Source organism: Ascaphus truei, chromosome 9 (assembly GCF_040206685.1).
Source record: "Ascaphus truei isolate aAscTru1 chromosome 9, aAscTru1.hap1, whole genome shotgun sequence".
NCBI lineage: Eukaryota > Metazoa > Chordata > Amphibia > Anura > Ascaphidae > Ascaphus > Ascaphus truei.
In genome coordinates this window covers 36271116-36292032 of record NC_134491.1, presented here as the reverse complement: position 1 = coordinate 36292032, position 20917 = coordinate 36271116, and the positions used below count along the sequence as shown (strand labels likewise).

Below are 20917 nucleotides of genomic sequence, written 5' to 3'. Positions count from 1 at the left end.
TACACACAGTGACCGCAGGGTGTCACTGATACCCATAGGGAATATACCCTGCTATATACACACAGTGACCGCAGGGTGTCACTAATACCCATAGGGAATATACCCGCTATATACACACAGTGACCGCAGGGTGTCACTGATACCCATAGGGAATATACCCTGCTATATACACACAGTGACCGCAGGGTGTCACTGATACCCATAGGGAATATACCCTGCTATATACACACAGTGACCGCGGGGTGTCACTGATACCCATAGGGAATATACCCTGCTATATACACACAGTGACCGCAGGGTGTCACTGATACCCATAGGGAATATACCCCGCTATATACACACAGTGACCGCGGGGTATCACTGATACCCATAGGGAATATACCCCGCTATATACACACAGTGACCGCAGGGTGTCACTGATACCCATAGGGAATATACCCTGCTATATACACACAGTGACCGCAGGTCGTCACTGAAACCCATAGGGAATATACCCTGCTATATACACACAGTGACTGCGGGGTGTCACTGATACCCATAGGGAATATACCCCGCTATATACACACAGTGACCGCAGGGTGTCACTGATACCCATAGGGAATATACCCTGCTATATACACACAGTGACCGCAGGGCGTCACTGATACCCATAGGGAATATACCCTGCTATTTACACACAGTGACTGCGGGGTGTAACTGATACCCATAGGGAATATACCCCGCTATATACACACAGTGACCGCGGGGTGTCACTGATACCCATAGGGAATATACCCCGCTATATACACACAGTGACCGCAGGGCGTCACTGATACCCTTAGGGAATATACCCTGCTATATACACACAGTGACCGCAGGGCGTCACTGATACCCATAGGGAATATACCCCGCTATATACACACAGTGACCGCAGGGTGTCACTGATACCCATAGGGAATATACCCCGCTATATACACACAGTGACCGCAGGGTGTCACTGATACCCATAGGGAATATACCCCGCTATATACACACAGTGACCGCAGGGTGTCACTGATACCATAGGGAATATACCCTGCTATATACACACAGTGACCGCAGGGTGTCACTGATACCCATAGGGAATATACCCCGCTATATACACACACTGACCGCAGGGCATCACTGATACCCATAGGGAATATACCCCGCTATATACACACAGTGACCGCTGGGCGTCACTGATACCCATAGGGAATATACCCTGCTATATATACACACAGTGACCGCAGGGTGTCACTGATACCTATAGGGAATATACCCTGCTATATACACACAGTGACCGCAGGGTGTCACTGATACCCATAGGGAATATACCCCGCTTTATACACACAGTGACCGCGGGGTGTCACTGATACCCATAGGGAATATACCCCGCTATATACACACAGTGACCGCAGAGTGTCACTGATACCCATAGGGAATATACCCCGCTATATACACACAGTGACCGCGGGGCGTCACTGATACCCATAGGGAATATACCCTGCTATATATACACACAGTGACCGCAGGGTGTCACTGATACCCATAGGGAATATACCCTGCTATATACACACAGTGACCGCGGGGCGTCACTGATACCCATAGGGAATATACCCCGCTATATACACACAGTGACCGCAGGGTGTCACTGATACCCATAGGGAATATACCCTGCTATATACACACAGTGACCGCAGGGTGTCACTAATACCCATAGGGAATATACCCGCTATATACACACAGTGACCGCAGGGTGTCACTGATACCCATAGGGAATATACCCTGCTATATACACACAGTGACCGCAGGGTGTCACTGACACCCATAGGGAATATACCCTGCTATATACACACAGTGACCACGGGGTGTCACTGATACCCATAGGGAATATACCCCGCTATATACACACAGTGACCGCGGGGTGTCACTGATACCCACAGGGAATATACCCTGCTATATACACACAGTGACCGCGGGGTGTCACTGATACCCATAGGGAATATACCCCGCAATATACACACAGTGACCGCAGGGCGTCACTGATACCCATAGGGAATATACTCTGCTATATACACACAGTGACCGCAGGGTGTCACTGATACCCATAGGGAATATACCCCGCTATATACACACAGTGACCGCAGGGTGTCACTGATACCCATAGGGAACATACCCCGCTATATACACAGTGACCGCGGGGTGTCACTGATACCCATAGGGAATATACCCCGCTATATACACACAGTGACCGCAGGGTGTCACTGATACCCATAGGGAATATACCCCGCTATATACACACAGTGACCGCAGGGTGTCACTGATACCCATAGGGAATATACCCCGCTATATACACACAGTGACCGCAGGGTGTCACTGATACCCATAGGGAATATACCCCGCTATATACACACAGTGACCGCAGGGTGTCACTGATACCCATAGGGAATATACCCCGCTATATACACACAGTGACCGCTGGGCGTCACTGATACCCATAGGGAATATACCCTGCTATATACACACAGTGACCGCAGGGCGTCACTGATACCCATAGGGAATATACCCCGCTATATACACACAGTGACCGCTGGGCGTCACTGATACCCATAGGTAATATACCCTGCTATATACACACAGTGACCGCAGGGTGTCACTGATACCCATAGGGAATATACCCTGCTATATACACACAGTGACCGCAGGGTGTCACTGATACCCATAGGGAATATACCCCGCTATATACACACAGTGACCGCAGGGCGTCACTGATACCCATAGGGAATATACCCTGCTATATACACACAGTGACCGCGGGGTGTCACGGATACCCATAGGGAATATACCCCGCTATATACACACAGTGACCGCAGGGCGTCACTGATACCCATAGGGAATATACCCCGCTATATACACACAGTGACCGCAGGGTGTCACTGATACCCGTAGGGAATATACCCTGCTATATACACACAGTGACCGCGGGGTGTCACTGATACCCATAGGGAATATACCCCGCTATATACACACAGTGACCGCAGAGTGTCACTAATACCCATAGGGAATATACCCTGCTATATACACACAGTGACCGCAGGGCATCACTGATACCCATAGGGAATATACCCTGCTATATACACACAGTGACCGCGGGGTGTCACGGATACCCATAGGGAATATACCCTGCTATATACACACAGTGACCGCAGGGTGTCACTGATACCCATAGGGAATATACCCTGCTATATACACACAGTGACCGCGGGGTGTCACTGATACCCATAGGGAATATACCCTGCTATATACACACAGTGACCGCAGGGTGTCACTGATACCCATAGGGAATATACCCCGCTATATACACACAGTGACCGCGGGCGTCACTGATACCCATAGGGAATATACCCCGCTATATACACACAGTGACCGCAGGGCGTCACTGATACCCATAGGGAATATACCCTGCTATATACACACAGTGACCGCAGGGCGTCACTGATACCCATAGGGAATATACCCTGCTATATACACACAGTGACTGCGGGGTGTCACTGATACCCATAGGGAATATACCCTGCTATAGACACACAGTGACCGCAGGGTATCACTGATACCCATAGGGAATATACCCTGCTATATACACACAGTGACCGCAGGGCGTCACTGATACCCATAGGGAATATACCCTGCTATATACACACAGTGACTGCGGGGTGTCACTGATACCCATAGGGAATATACCCCGCTATATACACACAGTGACCGCAGGGCGTCACTGATACCCATAGGGAATATACCCTGCTATATACACACAGTGACTGCGGGGTGTCACTGATACCCATAGGGAATATACCCCGCTATATACACAGTGACCGCAGGGTGTCACTGATACCCTTAGGGAATATACCCTGCTATATACACACAGTGACCGCAGGGTGTCACTGATACCCATAGGGAATATACCCCGCTATATACACACACTGACCGCAGGGCATCACTGATACCCATAGGGAATATACCCCGCTATATACACACAGTGACCGCTGGGCGTCACTGATACCCATAGGGAATATACCCTGCTATATATACACACAGTGACCGCAGGGTGTCACTGATACCTATAGGGAATATACCCTGCTATACACACAGTGACCGCAGGGTGTCACTGATACCCATAGGGAATATACCCCGCTTTATACACACAGTGACCGTGGGGTGTCACTGATACCCATAGGGAATATACCCCGCTATATACACACAGTGACCGCAGAGTGTCACTGATACCCATAGGGAATATACCCCGCTATATACACACAGTGACCGCGGGGCGTCACTGATACCCATAGGGAATATACCCTGCTATATATACACACAGTGACCGCAGGGTGTCACTGATACCCATAGGGAATATACCCTGCTATATACACACAGTGACCGCGGGGCGTCACTGATACCCATAGGGAATATACCCCGCTATATACACACAGTGACCGCAGGGTGTCACTGATACCCATAGGGAATATACCCTGCTATATACACACAGTGACCGCAGGGTGTCACTAATACCCATAGGGAATATACCCGCTATATACACACAGTGACCGCAGGGTGTCACTGATACCCATAGGGAATATACCCTGCTATATACACACAGTGACCGCAGGGTGTCACTGATACCCATAGGGAATATACCCTGCTATATACACACAGTGACCGCGGGGTGTCACTGATACCCATAGGGAATATACCCTGCTATATACACACAGTGACCGCAGGGTGTCACTGATACCCATAGGGAATATACCCCGCTATATACACACAGTGACCGCGGGGTATCACTGATACCCATAGGGAATATACCCCGCTATATACACACAGTGACCGCAGGGTGTCACTGATACCCATAGGGAATATACCCTGCTATATACACACAGTGACCGCAGGGCGTCACTGAAACCCATAGGGAATATACCCTGCTATATACACACAGTGACTGCGGGGTGTCACTGATACCCATAGGGAATATACCCCGCTATATACATACAGTGACCGCAGGGTGTCACTGATACCCATAGGGAATATACCCTGCTATATACACACAGTGACCGCAGGGCGTCACTGATACCCATAGGGAATATACCCTGCTATATACACACAGTGACTGCGGGGTGTAACTGATACCCATAGGGAATATACCCCGCTATATACACACAGTGACCGCGGGGTGTCACTGATACCCATAGGGAATATACCCCGCTATATACACACAGTGACCGCAGGGCGTCACTGATACCCTTAGGGAATATACCCTGCTATATACACACAGTGACCGCAGGGTGTCACTGATACCCATAGGGAATATACCCCGCTATATACACACACTGACCGCAGGGCATCACTGATACCCATAGGGAATATACCCCGCTATATACACACAGTGACCGCAGGGCGTCACTGATACCCATAGGGAATATACCCCGCTATATACACACAGTGACCGCTGGGCGTCACTGATACCCATAGGGAATATACCCTGCTATATATACACACAGTGACCGCAGGGTGTCACTGATACCTATAGGGAATATACCCTGCTATATACACACAGTGACCGCAGGGTGTCACTGATACCCATAGGGAATATACCCCGCTATATACACACAGTGACCGCGGGGTGTCACTGATACCCATAGGGAATATACCCCGCTATATACACACAGTGACCGCAGAGTGTCACTGATACCCATAGGGAATATACCCCGCAATATACACACAGTGACCGCAGGGTGTCACTGATACCCATAGGGAATATACCCTGCTATATACACACAGTGACTGCGGGGTGTCACTGATACCCATAGGGAATATACCCCGCTATATACACACAGTGACCGCAGGGTGTCACTGATACCCATAGGGAATATACCCTGCTATATACACACAGTGACCGCGGGGCGTCACTGATACCCATAGGGAATATACCCTGCTATATATACACACAGTGACCGCAGGGTGTCACTGATACCCATAGGGAATATACCCTGCTATATACACACAGTGACCGCGGGGCGTCACTGATACCCATAGGGAATATACCCCGCTATATACACACAGTGACCGCAGGGTGTCACTGATACCCATAGGGAATATACCCTGCTATATACACACAGTGACCGCAGGGTGTCACTAATACCCATAGGGAATATACCCCGCAATATACACACAGTGACCGCAGGGTGTCACTGATACCCATAGGGAATATACCCTGCTATACACACAGTGACCGCAGGGCGTCACTGATACCCATAGAGAATATACCCCGCTATATACACACAGTGACCGCAGGGTGTCACTGATACCCATAGGGAATATACCCGCTATATACACACAGTGACCGCAGGGTGTACTGATACCCATAGGGAATATACCCTGCTATATACACACAGTGACCGCGGGGTGTCACTGATACCCATAGGGAATATACCCCGCTATATATACACACACTGACTGCAGGGTGTCACTGATACCCATAGGGAATATACCCCGCTATATACACACAGTGACCGCGGGGTGTCACTGATACCCATAGGGAATATACCCCGCTATATACACACAGTGACCGCAGGGTGTCACTAATACCCATAGGGAATATACCCCGCTATATACACACAGTGACCGCGGGGTGTCACTGATACCCATAGGGAATATACCCCGCTATATACACACAGTGACCGCGGGGTGTCACTGATACCCATAGGGAATATACCCCGCTATATATACACAGTGACCGCAGGGTGTCACTGATACCCATAGGGAATATACCCCGCTATATACACACAGTGACCGCAGGGTGTCACTGATACCCATAGGGAATATACCCCGCTATATACACACAGTGACCGCAGGGTGTCACTGATACCCATAGGGAATATACCCCGCTATATACACACAGTGACCGCAGGGTGTCACTGATACCCATAGGGAATATACCCCGCTATATACACACAGTGACCGCAGGGTGTCACTGATACCCATAGGGAATATACCCCGCTATATACACACAGTGACCGCAGGGTGTCACTGATACCCATAGGGAATATACCCTGCTATATACACACAGTGACCGCAGGGTGTCACTGATACCCATAGGGAATATACCCCGCTATATACACACAGTGACCGCAGGGTGTCACTGATACCCATAGGGAATATACCCTGTTATATAGACACAGTGACCGCAGGGTGTCACTGATACCCATAGGGAATATACCCTGCTATATACACACAGTGACCGCGGGGTGTCACTGATACCCATAGGGAATATACCCGCTATATACACACAGTGACCGCAGGGTGTCACTGATACCCATAGGGAATATACCCTGTTATATAGACACAGTGACCGCAGGGTGTCACTGATACCCATAGGGAATATACCCTGCTATATACACACAGTGATCGCGGGGTGTCACTGATACCCATAGGGAATATACCCCGCTATATACACACACAGTGACCGCGGGGTGTCACTGATACCCATAGGGAATATACCCCGCTATATACACACAGTGACCGCAGGGTGTCACTGATACCCATAGGGAATATACCCCGCTATATACACACAGTGACCGCAGGGTGTTACTGATACCCATAGGGAATATACCCCGCTATATACACCCAGTGACCGCAGGGTATCACTGATACCCATAGGGAATATACCCCGCTATATACACACAGTGACCGCGGGGTGTCACTGATACCCATAGGGAATATACCCCGCTATATACACACAGTGACCGCAGGGTGTCACTGATACCCATAGGGAATATACCCCGCTATATACACACAGTGACCGCAGGGTGTCACTGATACCCATAGGGAATATACCCTGCTATATACACACAGTGACCGCAGGGTGTCACTGATACCCATAGGGAATATACCCTGCTATATACACACAGTGACCGCGGGGTGTCACTGATACCCATAGGGAATATACCCTGCTATATACACACAGTGACCGCGGGGCGTCACTGATACCCATAGGGAATATACCCCGCTATATACACACAGTGACCGCAGGGTGTCACTGATACCCTGCTGGGAATATACCCCGCTATATACACACAGTGACCGCAGGGTGTCACTGATACCCATAGGGAATATACCCCGCAATATACACACAGTGACCGCAGGGTGTCACTGATACCCATAGGGAATATACCCGCTATATACACACAGTGACCGCAGGGCGTCACTGATACCCATAGGGAATATACCCGCTATATACACACAGTGACCGCAGGGTGTCACTGATACCCATAGGGAATATACCCTGCTATATACACACAGTGACCGCAGGGTGTCACTGATACCCATAGGGAATATACCCTGCTATATACACACAGTGACCGCGGGGTGTCACTGATACCCATAGGGAATATACCCTGCTATATACACACAGTGACCGCGGGGCGTCACTGATACCCATAGGGAATATACCCCGCTATATACACCCAGTGACCGCAGGGTATCACTGATACCCATAGGGAATATACCCCGCTATATACACACAGTGACCGCGGGGTATCACTGATACCCATAGGGAATATACCCCGCTATATACACACAGTGACCGCAGGGTGTCACTGATACCCATAGGGAATATACCCCGCTATATACACACACTGACCGCAGGGTGTCACTGATACCCATAGGGAATATACCCTGCTATATACACACAGTTACCGCAGGATGTCACTGATACCCATAGGGAATATACCCTGCTATATACACACAGTGACCGCAGGGTGTCACTGATACCCATAGGGAATATACCCTGCTATATACACACAGTGACCGCGGGGTGTCACTGATACCCATAGGGAATATACCCTGCTATATACACACAGTGACCGCGGGGCGTCACTGATACCCATAGGGAATATACCCCGCTATATACACACAGTGACCGCAGGGTGTCACTGATACCCTGCTGGGAATATACCCCGCTATATACACACAGTGACCGCGGGGTATCACTGATACTCATAGGGAATATACCCCGCTATATACACACAGTGACCGCAGGGCGTCACTGATACCCATAGGGAATATACCCCGCTATATACACACAGTGACCGCAGGGCGTCACTGATACCCATAGGGAATATACCCTGCTATATACACACAGTGACCGCAGGGTGTCACTGATACCCATAGGGAATATACCCGCTATATACACACAGTGACCGCAGGGCGTCACTGATACCCATAGGGAATATACCCTGCTATATACACACAGTGACCGCAGGGCGTCACTGATACCCATAGGGAATATACCCTGCTATATACACACAGTGACCGCAGGGTGTCACTGATACCCATAGGGAATATACCCTGCTATATACACACAGTGACCGCAGGGTGTCACTGATACCCATAGGGAATATACCCTGCTATATACACACAGTGACCGCGGGGTGTCACTGATACCCATAGGGAATATACCCTGCTATATACACACAGTGACCGCGGGGTGTCACTGATACCCATAGGGAATATACCCTGCTATATAAACACAGTGACCGCGGGGCGTCACTCATACCCATAGGGAATATACCCCGCTATATACACACAGTGACCGCAGGGTGTCACTGATACCCATAGGGAATATACCCCGCTATATACACACAGTGACCGCAGGGGGTCACTGATACCCATAGGGAATATACCCCGCTATATACACACAGTGACCGCAGGGGGTCACTGATACCCATAGGGAATATACCCCGCTATATACACACAGTGACCGCAGGGGGTCACTGATACCCATAGGGAATATACCCTGCTATATACACACAGTGACCGCAGGGTGTCACTGATACCCATAGGGAATATACCCCGCTATATATACACACAGTGACCGCAGGGTGTCACTGATACCCATAGGGAATATACCCGCTATATACACACAGTGACCGCAGGGTGTCACTGATACCCATAGGGAATATACCCTGCTATATACACACAGTGACCGCAGGGTGTCACTCATACCCATAGGGAATATACCCCGCTATATACACAGTGACCGCAGAGGAATATATCCTGCTATATACACCCATGGGGGATGTACCCTCAGTGTGTGATACCTATAAACTCTGACGCTCTCTCTCTCTCTGACGCTCTCTCTCTCTGACGCTCTCTCTCTCTGACGCTCTCTCTCTCTGACGCTCTCTCTCTCTGACGCTCTCTCTGTCTGACGCTCTCTCTCTCTGACGCTCTCTCTCTCTGACGCTCTCTCTCTCAGATGACGAGACCGTACAGATGATGCAGAGACCGCGCTGTTCTCTCCCTGACATCATCGGGACGTCCGAGCTGATGAGACGCCGCAGGAAGAGATACGCTCTCGTTGGGACCGTCTGGGAAAAGAAAGAGCTGACCTGGAGGTTAGAGCGCGCGGGAGGGAAAAGAGGGAGAGACTCCCCGGTCAGACAGCCGAGAGTGCTCACACACTTCTCTGCCTCGCAGGTTAGACACTTTCCCTGCCGCCTCTCTCACCCGAGACACGACGAGAGCGCTCATCGGCTACGCTCTCGCTGCCTGGGGACAGGAGACTGCGCTCAGCTTCACGGAGACGCAGGGGGAGGCGGACCTGCGCGTGGGCTTCGTGGGGGGGTCTCACGGAGACGGGTATCCCTTTGACGGGCCGGGGGGCACTCTCGGACACGCCTTTTTCCCAGGCGTAGGACCCATCGCGGGCGACACTCACATGGATGCTGACGAGACCTGGACATACAACAGTGAGTGCCGGGGTGACGCTCTCTCTCTCTGTGCAGACCCCGGGGTGACGCTCTCTCTGTGCAGACCCCGGGGTGACGCTCTCTCTGTGCAGACCCCGGGGTGACGCGCTCTCTCTCTGTGCAGACCCCGGGGGTGACGCTCTCTCTGTGCAGACCCCGGGGTGACGCTCTCTCTCTGTGCAGACCCCGGGGTGACGCTCTCTCTCTGTGCAGACCCCGGGGTGACGCTCTCTCTCTCTGTGCAGACCCCGGGGTGACGCTCTCTCTCTGTGCAGACCCCGGGGGTGACGCTCTCTCTCTCTCTGTGCAGACCCCGGGGTGACGCTCTCTCTCTGTGCAGACCCCGGGGGTGACGCTCTCTCTCTCTGTGCAGACCCCGGGGTGACGCTCTCTCTCTCTGTGCAGACCCCGGGGGTGACGCTCTCTCTCTCTGTGCAGACCCCGGGGGTGACGCTCTCTCTGTGCAGACCCCGGGGTGACGCTCTCTCTCTGTGCAGACCCCGGGGGGTGACGCTCTCTCTCTGTGCAGACCCCGGGGGTGACGCTCTCTCTCTGTGCAGACCCCGGGGGTGACGCTCTCTCTCTGTGCAGACCCCGGGGGTGACGCTCTCTCTCTGTGCAGACCCCGGGGGTGACGCTCTCTCTCTGTGCAGACCCCGAGGTGATGCTCTCTCTCTGTGCAGACCCCGGGGTGACGCTCTCTCTCTGTGCAGACCCCGGGGGTGACACTCTCTCTCTGTGCAGACCCCGGGGTGACGCTCTCTCTCTGTGCAGACCCCGGGGGTGACGCTCTCTCTCTGTGCAGACCCCGGGGTGACGCTCTCTCTCTGTGCAGACCCCGGGGTGACGCTCTCTCTGTGCAGTCCCCGGGGGTGACGCTCTCTCTCTCTCTGTGCAGACCCCGGGGTGACGCTCTCTCTCTGTGCAGACCCCGGGGGTGACGCTCTCTCTCTCTGTGCAGACCCCGGGGGTGACGCTCTCTCTCTCTGTGCAGACCCCGGGGGTGACGCTCTCTCTCTCTGTGCAGACCCCGGGGGTGACGCTCTCTCTGTGCAGACCCCGGGGTGACGCTCTCTCTCTGTGCAGACCCCGGGGGTGACGCTCTCTCTCTGTGCAGACCCCGGGGGTGACGCTCTCTCTCTCTGTGCAGACCCCGGGGCTGACGCTCTCTCTCTCTGTGCAGACCCCGGGGGTGACGCTCTCTCTCTCTGTGCAGACCCCGGGGTGACGCTCTCTCTGTGTGCAGACCCCGGGGTGACGCTCTCTCTCTGTGCAGACCCCGGGGTGACGCTCTCTCTCTCTGTGCAGACCCCGGGGTGACGCTCTCTCTCTCTGTGCAGACCCCGGGGTGACGCTCTCTCTCTCTGTGCAGACCCCGGGGTGACGCTCTCTCTCTGTGCAGACCCCGGGGTGACGCTCTCTCTCTGTGCAGACCCCGGGGGTGACGCTCTCTCTCTCTGTGCAGACCCCGGGGGTGACGCTCTCTCTCTCTGTGCAGACCCCGGGGTGACGCTCTCTCTCTGTGCAGACCCCGGGGTGACGCTCTCTCTCTGTGCAGACCCCGGGGTGACGCTCTCTCTCTGTGCAGACCCCGGGGTGACGCTCTCTCTCTGTGCAGACCCCGGGGTGACGCTATCTCTGTGCAGACCCCGGGGGTGACGCTCTCTCTCTGTGCAGACCCCGGGGTGACGCTCTCTCTCTGTGCAGACCCCGGGGTGACGCTCTCTCTCTCTCTGTGCAGACCCCCGGGGTGACGCTCTCTCTCTGTGCAGACCCCGGGGGTGACGCTCTCTCTCTGTGCAGACCCCAGGGGTGACGCTCTCTCTCTGTGCAGACCCTGGGGGTGACGCTCTCTCTCTGTGCAGACCCCGGGGGTGACGCTCTCTCTCTGTGCAGACCCCGGGGGTGACGCTCTCTCTCTGTGCAGACCCCGGGGGTGACGCTCTCTCTCTGTGCAGACCCCGGGGGTGACGCTCTCTCTCTCTGTGCAGACCCCGGGGGTGACGCTCTCTCTCTCTGTGCAGACCCCGGGGTGACGCTCTCTCTCTCTGTGCAGACCCCGGGGGTGACGCTCTCTCTCTCTGTGCAGACCCCGGGGTGACGCTCTCTCTCTGTGCAGACCCCGGGGTGACGCTCTCTCTCTGTGCAGACCCCGGGGTGACGCTCTCTCTCTGTGCAGACCCCGGGGTGACGCTCTCTCTGTGCAGACCCCGGGGTGACGCTCTCTCTCTGTGCAGACCCCGGGGTGACGCTCTCTCTGTGCAGACCCCGGGGGTGACGCTCTCTCTCTCTGTGCAGATCCCGGGGGTGACGCTCTCTCTGTGCAGACCCCGGGGTGACGCTCTCTCTCTGTGCAGACCCCGGGGTGACGCTCTCTCTCTCTGTGCAGACCCCGGGGTGACGCTCTCTCTCTCTGTGCAGACCCCGGGGTGACGCTCTCTCTCTCTCTGTGCAGACCCCGGGGTGACGCTCTCTCTCTGTGCAGACCCCGGGGTGACGCTCTCTCTCTGTGCAGACCCCGGGGGTGACGCTCTCTCTCTCTGTGCAGACCCCGGGGTGACGCTCTCTCTCTCTGTGCAGACCCCGGGGTGACGCTCTCTCTCTGTGCAGACCCCGGGGGTGACGCTCTCTCTCTGTGCAGACCCCGGGGTGACGCTCTCTCTGTGCAGACCCCGGGGTGACGCTCTCTCTCTGTGCAGACCCCGGGGTGACGCTCTCTCTCTGTGCAGACCCCGGGTGACGCTCTCTCTCTGTGCAGACCCCGGGGTGACGCTCTCTCTCTGTGCAGACCCCGGGGTGACGCTATCTCTGTGCAGACCCCGGGGGTGACGCTCTCTCTCTGTGCAGACCCCGGGGTGACGCTCTCTCTCTGTGCAGACCCCGGGGTGACGCTCTCTCTTTCTCTGTGCAGACCCCGGGGTGACGCTCTCTCTCTGTGCAGACCCCGGGGTGACGCTCTCTCTCTCTCTGTGCAGACCCCGGGGTGACGCTCTCTCTCTGTGCAGACCCCGGGGTGACGCTCTCTCTCTGTGCAGACCCCGGGGGTGACGCTCTCTCTCTCTGTGCAGACCCCGGGGTGACGCTCTCTCTCTCTGTGCAGACCCCGGGGTGACGCTCTCTCTCTGTGCAGACCCCGGGGGTGACGCTCTCTCTCTGTGCAGACCCCGGGGTGACGCTCTCTCTCTGTGCAGACCCCGGGGTGACGCTCTCTCTGTGCAGACCCCGGGGTGACGCTCTCTCTCTGTGCAGACCCCGGGGTGACGCTCTCTCTCTGTGCAGACCCTGGGGGTGACGCTCTCTCTCTGTTCAGACCCCAGGGGTGACGCTCTCTCTCTGTGCAGACCCTGGGGGTGACGCTCTCTCTCTGTGCAGACCCCGGGGGTGACGCTCTCTCTCTGTGCAGACCCCGGGGGTGACGCTCTCTCTCTGTGCAGACCCCGGGGGTGATGCTCTCTCTCTGTGCAGACCCCGGGGGTGACGCTCTCTCTCTCTGTGCAGACCCCGGGGGTGACGCTCTCTCTCTCTGTGCAGACCCCGGGGTGACGCTCTCTCTTTCTGTGCAGACCCCGGGGTGACGCTCTCTCTCTGTGCAGACCCCGGGGTGACGCTCTCTCTCTGTGCAGACCCCGGGGTGACGCTCTCTCTCTGTGCAGACCCCGGGGTGACGCTCTCTCTGTGCAGACCCCGGGGTGACGCTCTCTCTCTGTGCAGACCCCGGGGTGACGCTCTCTCTCTGTGCAGACCCCGGGGTGACGCTCTCTCTGTGCAGACCCCGGGGTGACGCTCTCTCTGTGCAGACCCCGGGGGTGACGCTCTCTCTCTCTGTGCAGACCCCGGGGGTGACGCTCTCTCTGTGCAGACCCCGGGGTGACGCTCTCTCTCTGTGCAGACCCCGGGGTGACGCTCTCTCTCTCTGTGCAGACCCCGGGGTGACGCTCTCTCTCTCTGTGCAGACCCCGGGGTGACGCTCTCTCTCTCTCTGTGCAGACCCCGGGGTGACGCTCTCTCTCTGTGCAGACCCCGGGGTGACGCTCTCTCTCTGTGCAGACCCCGGGGGTGACGCTCTCTCTCTCTGTGCAGACCCCGGGGTGACGCTCTCTCTCTCTGTGCAGACCCCGGGGTGACGCTCTCTCTGTGCAGACCCCGGGGGTGACGCTCTCTCTCTGTGCAGACCCCGGGGTGACGCTCTCTCTCTGTGCAGACCCCGGGGTGACGCTCTCTCTGTGCAGACCCCGGGGTGACGCTCTCTCTCTGTGCAGACCCCGGGGTGACGCTCGCTCTGTGCAGACCCCGGGGTGACGCTCTCTCTGTGCAGACCCCGGGGTGACGCTCTCTCTGTGCAGACCCCGGGGTGATGCTCTCTCTCTCTGTGCAGACCCCGGGGTGACGCTCTCTCTCTGTGCAGACCCCGGGGTGACGCTCTCTCTCTCCCCCGCAGAGGATGAGGGCACAGATCTCTTCGCTGTGGCAGTGCACGAGTTCGGACACTCTCTGGGACTCTCTCACTCCTCCGCTGAGCTGTCTATAATGAGACCGTACTATCAGGGGACCGTGGGAAACCCCTCCAAATACAGACTGCCCCCTGATGACCTGGAGGGGATCCAGGCCCTGTATGGTGAGAGCGACGGTCACGTCAGCGCTGGGGGATTTGGGTTATTTAGAGATGGAAGCAGTCTCTCAGTGACTGTCTCTTACTGTCTCTCTCAGGTAAGCGGGTCTCGTCTCCTGGAGCAGCACTGCCGCCCCCGATGCCAACTCAGCGAGTGATCCCCCCGCATGGACCCACCCACCTGTGAGTAACCCCCCACCCCCACCCACCTGTGAGTAACCCCGCCCCACCCACCTGTGAGTAACCCCCCACCCCCACCCACCTGTGAGTAACCCCGCCCCACCCACCTGTGAGTAACCCCGCCCCACCCACCTGTGAGTAACCCTGCCCCACCCACCTGTGAGTAACCCCGTGTGGCGAAAATGGGGGTAATCAGCGCATTAATAAAGGCAGTGGGCTCAGCTGGTTACCCCTATTTCGCGTTGGGGATGAAGGGGTTAATTCTATATGCATGGCTGTCCCCATTTTGCAGGCTAATCTCTACCTGCAGTGAAGTGCCTTTCTGTTACTGTTTTAAAATGTACAGGCAGGATGCTATTTTTTTTGTCTGCCTGCCTTTGTGAAGCAGTAGGAACAAATGTTATGCATACAGGAGCCCCCTGTTGGGATGAAAGACCCCAGATTCGTAAAGTGTCACTTAATCAGGATGTTTCTGAGTAGCAGATCCTGTTACTCCTCCTGGATATTTCACACCTCGGGACCCAAACTTCAGACATTGCGTCCCCAGAAATGAGTGGGCCCTTTTTACTTACACTGGCGACACACTTTATTCGAGCTCGGCTAGTCCCACGAATTCGGGTATACCCGGGTGTATTGAGGTTTGTGACTGTTTTCTGCCCGAGTGCATTGAGGTATTTTCCAGGCAGGGATTGAAGCATTTTATTCCCGCTTGCTGCAATACTGCACAGTATATATATATATACTGCATTACAATTCATGAATTTATGCCATCTGGTAGACACGCGAAGCATTGCAGCCTATTAAATCCTAATCATTATCATTTAACAGATCAGCCGCCCGTCAGCCAGGCATGAACCCAGGCTGGGAAGGCAAACGCAACGGGGCTTGTCAGAGGTGAGGAGCGGCGCATTCCAGGTATCTGCCAGGTACATACTGGGTATTTGCTCGAATAAAGTGTGTCGGTGCAGTAGCAGTGCTACCAAGCTGCTCACTGAGCATGCTCAGAGTTACCTGAGCTGGCTGTAGGATTTGCCCCTGTGACATGGCAGGTTCTGATAGGATCAAGATAATTCGTTGCCAATGGGATGAGGCTAATGTAAACCCCACAGGCCCTTGTCCTTAAAAAGGCCTGTACCCCTCATTCCTGTGTTGTTGCTGTAACCTGATTTCTTCAAGTGGATAAGACCTAAGTACAGCGGCTACGATTCCAGAACGCAAGGGGTTAAAAACATCGCAACAAGGAAACTTGCCCTGCTTCAGGATTTCGTTAGCCCTGGGTATCCAGCAAATCCCAGAGAACCAGAAAGGACTTTGCACATTCACAGAAGGATTGGACTGGGGCTATGTATTTGGCAATTTGCAAATGGACTACATTTTAAAGGACAATCTTCTGCTGCTTTGGCACCTTTCTGGACATTATCCTCTGTTTCTCTACCCGTGAGTGTAATTATTAAGTTTATTCTGCAGTTGTCGTGTGTTTGCCTATCAAGGGAATAAATCTCAGTTTATTTTGCTCAACCTGTTCTGCTCAATCAGGACCCACAAAATATAAATGTGTTATTAAGCGCGTCCCCGTGACAGGCGTTTAAAACTGGTGGCAGCGGTGGGATACTGATTGAGCCTATATTGCAGTGTTCTGTAATATAGTGAGGACCTTGTAGATTGCAAGCTCCTCAGACAAGTGGCAACTTACACACACTTCCAAAGAAGCACGAGATAATTCACTGGTCTCTGGACCTATACCCCAGTGGCACCATGAGTCCACGCTCAGGAAGGTTTTGTACCTGGAACCGGGCGCAGATAGTGGAGAGATGTGTGGGGTACGGGTTCACGACAGACGGTCGTTCCAAGAGTCAGCTAGAGGAGGATTTAGAAGAATATGAGGACAGGATGGCCCCGCCAGCAGACAGTACTCAGCCTGGAGCGAAGGATGTCAGTGACCGCCTGGAAGAGGGTGGCGTTGTGCCAGGGGGTGCAGATGGATCAGTCGCTGCGGCGGCCGGACTTGCTACCTCTGGACTCATTGCACTCCTCACTGTCTGGGGAGAAGGGCTTAGCTATGAACAGCGACTCGAGCTCCTGTCGACAGCGCTTGGAAGGCCCCCTCACTCCCACCTTGTCAGCGGGGAACAGGACGTTCCCAGAGTAACTGCTGTGGAAGCCGCAGAGCCAGCAAATGAAGATGTAACCAGCAGAGCCTTGGTGAGCAACGCAGCAGTCCCCAGAGAGGCAGCCATTCCGGCTAGGGGGGACCAGTCTGCACCTCAGCGGACTCCCAAACATACAGTGGGCAGTGACACGTCCTATACTGGGGAGTTCAAGCTTGAGAGACGGTGCTATCATTGCCACAAGGTGGGCCACATCCGGCCACATTGCCCGGACCGTGAGCGGTCTGGGGGACCCCATCAGGGGCAACGTTCACAAGCTGCAGGGCCAGTAACCCAGCTTGGGCTGGCCCACACAGAGGAACAGAGCACAGCCAGGGATCCACAACCAAGAGGGATGTCCCAGGCAGATGCTGCTTTTGTCACCTCAGAGCCAGCAGCAGTGAACAAAGGATGTCCAAGTGCATCAGTCGAGATGCAGCCTGCTGATGTCCTGAGCAGGCACCCACGGAGGGTTACCTTTGGTGACCGGCAAGCAGGGAGCTTGCCAGATTTGGGTGCTGCTGTTATTCTGGGGCAGCCAGAAGATTTGCTCCCGGGCACCGGGATGCAAAGAACCATGCCTGATGGAGGGCTGCGGTCCTTACAGGGTGCCCAGATCATTTTGGATGGGGGTGCCAATCATGGCATGAGGGAGGTGGGGGTTTTGTCCAGGGAAACTGCTGAGGTGCGCCTTAGCAATAACCCGGAGCCTGTGATCTGTGTGGTTGCTGGGGAATTGCCTGCTGTTGCGGCGATTCCTAAGAGCCTGTCATCAGGAATCACAGCAGAATCAACCTCTGTCCCCCTGCATTTGGGACCAACGGTTCCAGTGGCCTCTGCGGAGACCAGACAGGTAAGCCAGACTACTGAGTCGCGACCAGTGACTGACTTACTGTTCCCTTTACCTGTTCCTGTTACCCCTGACTTAGAGACTAAGGGTGGGGGGTTAGAATTAGGGACAGCAGATAGGGATGCGGTGAAAGCTGACCCCAGCTTAGAAGGTATGGGACTGCGGGCGTCCGAGTCCTGGGAAAGCGGGGGGTCAGACCACAGGCTGTGGCACCGCGGGCTCTGGGGTAGGGAGCCAGGTTCTACCGGGTTAGCCAGGGGCTGGACAGGTAGAAGACTGTTAGTGGGACCCCGGGAGGGTCGGCAGCAAGTGTTGCAGGTAGCCTTCCCCAGTCCACTAGTGGGGCATCAGGGGGTCACTCACATGAGAACCCAGCTGTTGCAGCCTTACCTCTGGCCGGAGGCAGCAGGGGCAGTGGCAGACTTTGGCCACCCCTGGGACGCCTGCCAGCCAGAGGGTAAAGCGGGTGATTATGTGCAGATGCTCCTGAACCTGTTACCAGGAATGGGGAACATGTTTCAGGAAGTAGCTCAGGCAGTGCCAGGCCTCTTAGGTAGGATATGGTTTCCTAGGGGGGTCCTAGTTGAGCTAGGGGCCCTGGGAGGTAGGCAGGCAGGGGCAGAAGCCGGGGCTAGGGTAGAGCAGCCTAGGGTCCTGTTCTCAGACAAGCTGGGCAGGGCACATAGTACAGATCAGCCTGTGCTCCCAGGTGATCTGCATCCTCTGCATAAGAATATCTATGGAGTATCAGCAGAGGTGGCAGACAGTGTAGAGAGGAAGGCAAAGGGGGAGTCAGTCTTCAGCCTTCAGAATGGCCTCTGTGAGTTTTTCAGGGTGCCATTCAGGATGAGGAATGCTCTGGCTACCTCCCACCGCCTGGTCAGGAGGGCACTAGAGAGAGTGCAGAGGTATGTGGGGACATACAGGGAGAGGATAGTTGGCTTCAGGCAGATCTGTGGTTTGTCTCCAGGACAGGTAGCAGCAGTGCTAGCCAGGGTTAGGGAGACAGGGAGGACCAAAGTCTATCACATCAATATGCTCAAGGAGGACATAGCTCTGCCAGATCTCCTAGGGGAGGCTAGGCAGGGAGGTACCATAGAGCAGGTTGAGATAGGGTCTCAGCTGAGTGTCAGGCAGAGAGCAGATGCCAGGGCTATGCTAGAGCAGTATAGGGCTCTGTTCACGGACAAGCCAGGGAGGACACACATCACTGAGCACCCAGTGCTTACAGGGGATCTGAGACCTCTGCATAAGCACGCTTATAGAGTGTCAGCAGAGGTGAAGGGCAGTATAGAGAGGGAGATGGAGGAGATGCTGGCCCTAGGGGTAATTGTACCATCCCAGAGCCCGTGGGCTTGTCCGGTAGTCCTAGTGCCTAAGAAGGATGGGACCACCCGGTTCTGTGTGGACTACCGGCAGCTCAATGCGGGCATGGTCTCAGATGCCTACCCCATGCCCCGCATGGATGAGTTGCTGGATGAACTCGCGGGGGCAAGGTATCTGACCACCAGGGATCACAGTAAAGGGTACTGGCTGATCCCTTTGACCCAGGAGGCTAGGGAGAAGTCGGCTTTCATCACCCCAAGTGGCCTCTATGAGTTCTTAGTGATGCCATTTGGGATGAGGAATGCACCGGCTACCTTCCAACGCCTGGTCAATCGTTTGCTAGAGGGCATGCAAGGGTTTGCAAGGGCTTATCTGGATGATATTGCTGTGTTCAGTAACTTCTGGGAATCACACTTACTTCATGTAGCTGCGGTGCTAGCCAGGAATAGGGAGGCAGGTCTCACCTTAAAACCCACCAAGTGCTTAGTAGGGATGGCTGAAGTCTTATACCTAGGGCATAGTGTGGGTGGAGGGCTCCTCAAGCCAGAACCAGTTAGGGTAGAGGCAGTAGTGCAGTGGCCCACTCCCAAAACCAAGAAGCAGGGCATGGCGTTTCTAGGCACTGCAGGCTACTATAGGAAGTCTGTTCCCCAGTATAGTGCCATTGCCAAACCCCTGACTGACTTGACCCAGAAGCGACAGTCTGTGCTGGTAGTCTGGTCTCCTGCCTGTGAAGATGCATTTCAGGCTTTGAAGACTGCCCTAGCCGGCGCTCCTATACTGGCCGCTCCAGATTATTCCAAAAAGTTTCTGGAGCAGACTGATGCCTCAGACTTTGGCATTGGTGCTGTGCTCAGCCAGGTGGGGGAGGAGGTCAGGGAACCTCCAATTATGTTTCTGGGCCGCAAGCGGCTGCCCAGAGAAGGAGCATATGCCACTATTGAGAAGGAGTGTCTGGCCATAGTATGGGCGCTAAAAAAGCTACAGCCCTCTCTGTATGGCA

General features: G+C 54.7%; 2 protein-coding genes across 4 annotated transcripts in view; both read left to right on the top strand.

Annotated features, from left to right (window-relative positions):
• The window catches only part of LOC142502335 (matrix metalloproteinase-25-like), an 85029-nt gene extending 69431 nt beyond the window's left edge, over positions 1-15598 (top strand). The window contains exons 3-6 of the mRNA XM_075613145.1: positions 10310-10448; positions 10531-10802; positions 15241-15417; positions 15510-15598. Coding sequence (XP_075469260.1) covers positions 10310-10448; positions 10531-10802; positions 15241-15417; positions 15510-15598 — 677 coding nt within the window. The remainder of the gene's footprint in view (positions 1-10309; positions 10449-10530; positions 10803-15240; positions 15418-15509) is intronic.
• MDGA2 (MAM domain containing glycosylphosphatidylinositol anchor 2) overlaps positions 1-20917 on the top strand; it is a 648696-nt gene that overhangs the window by 538674 nt on the left and 89105 nt on the right. The window lies entirely within an intron of this gene.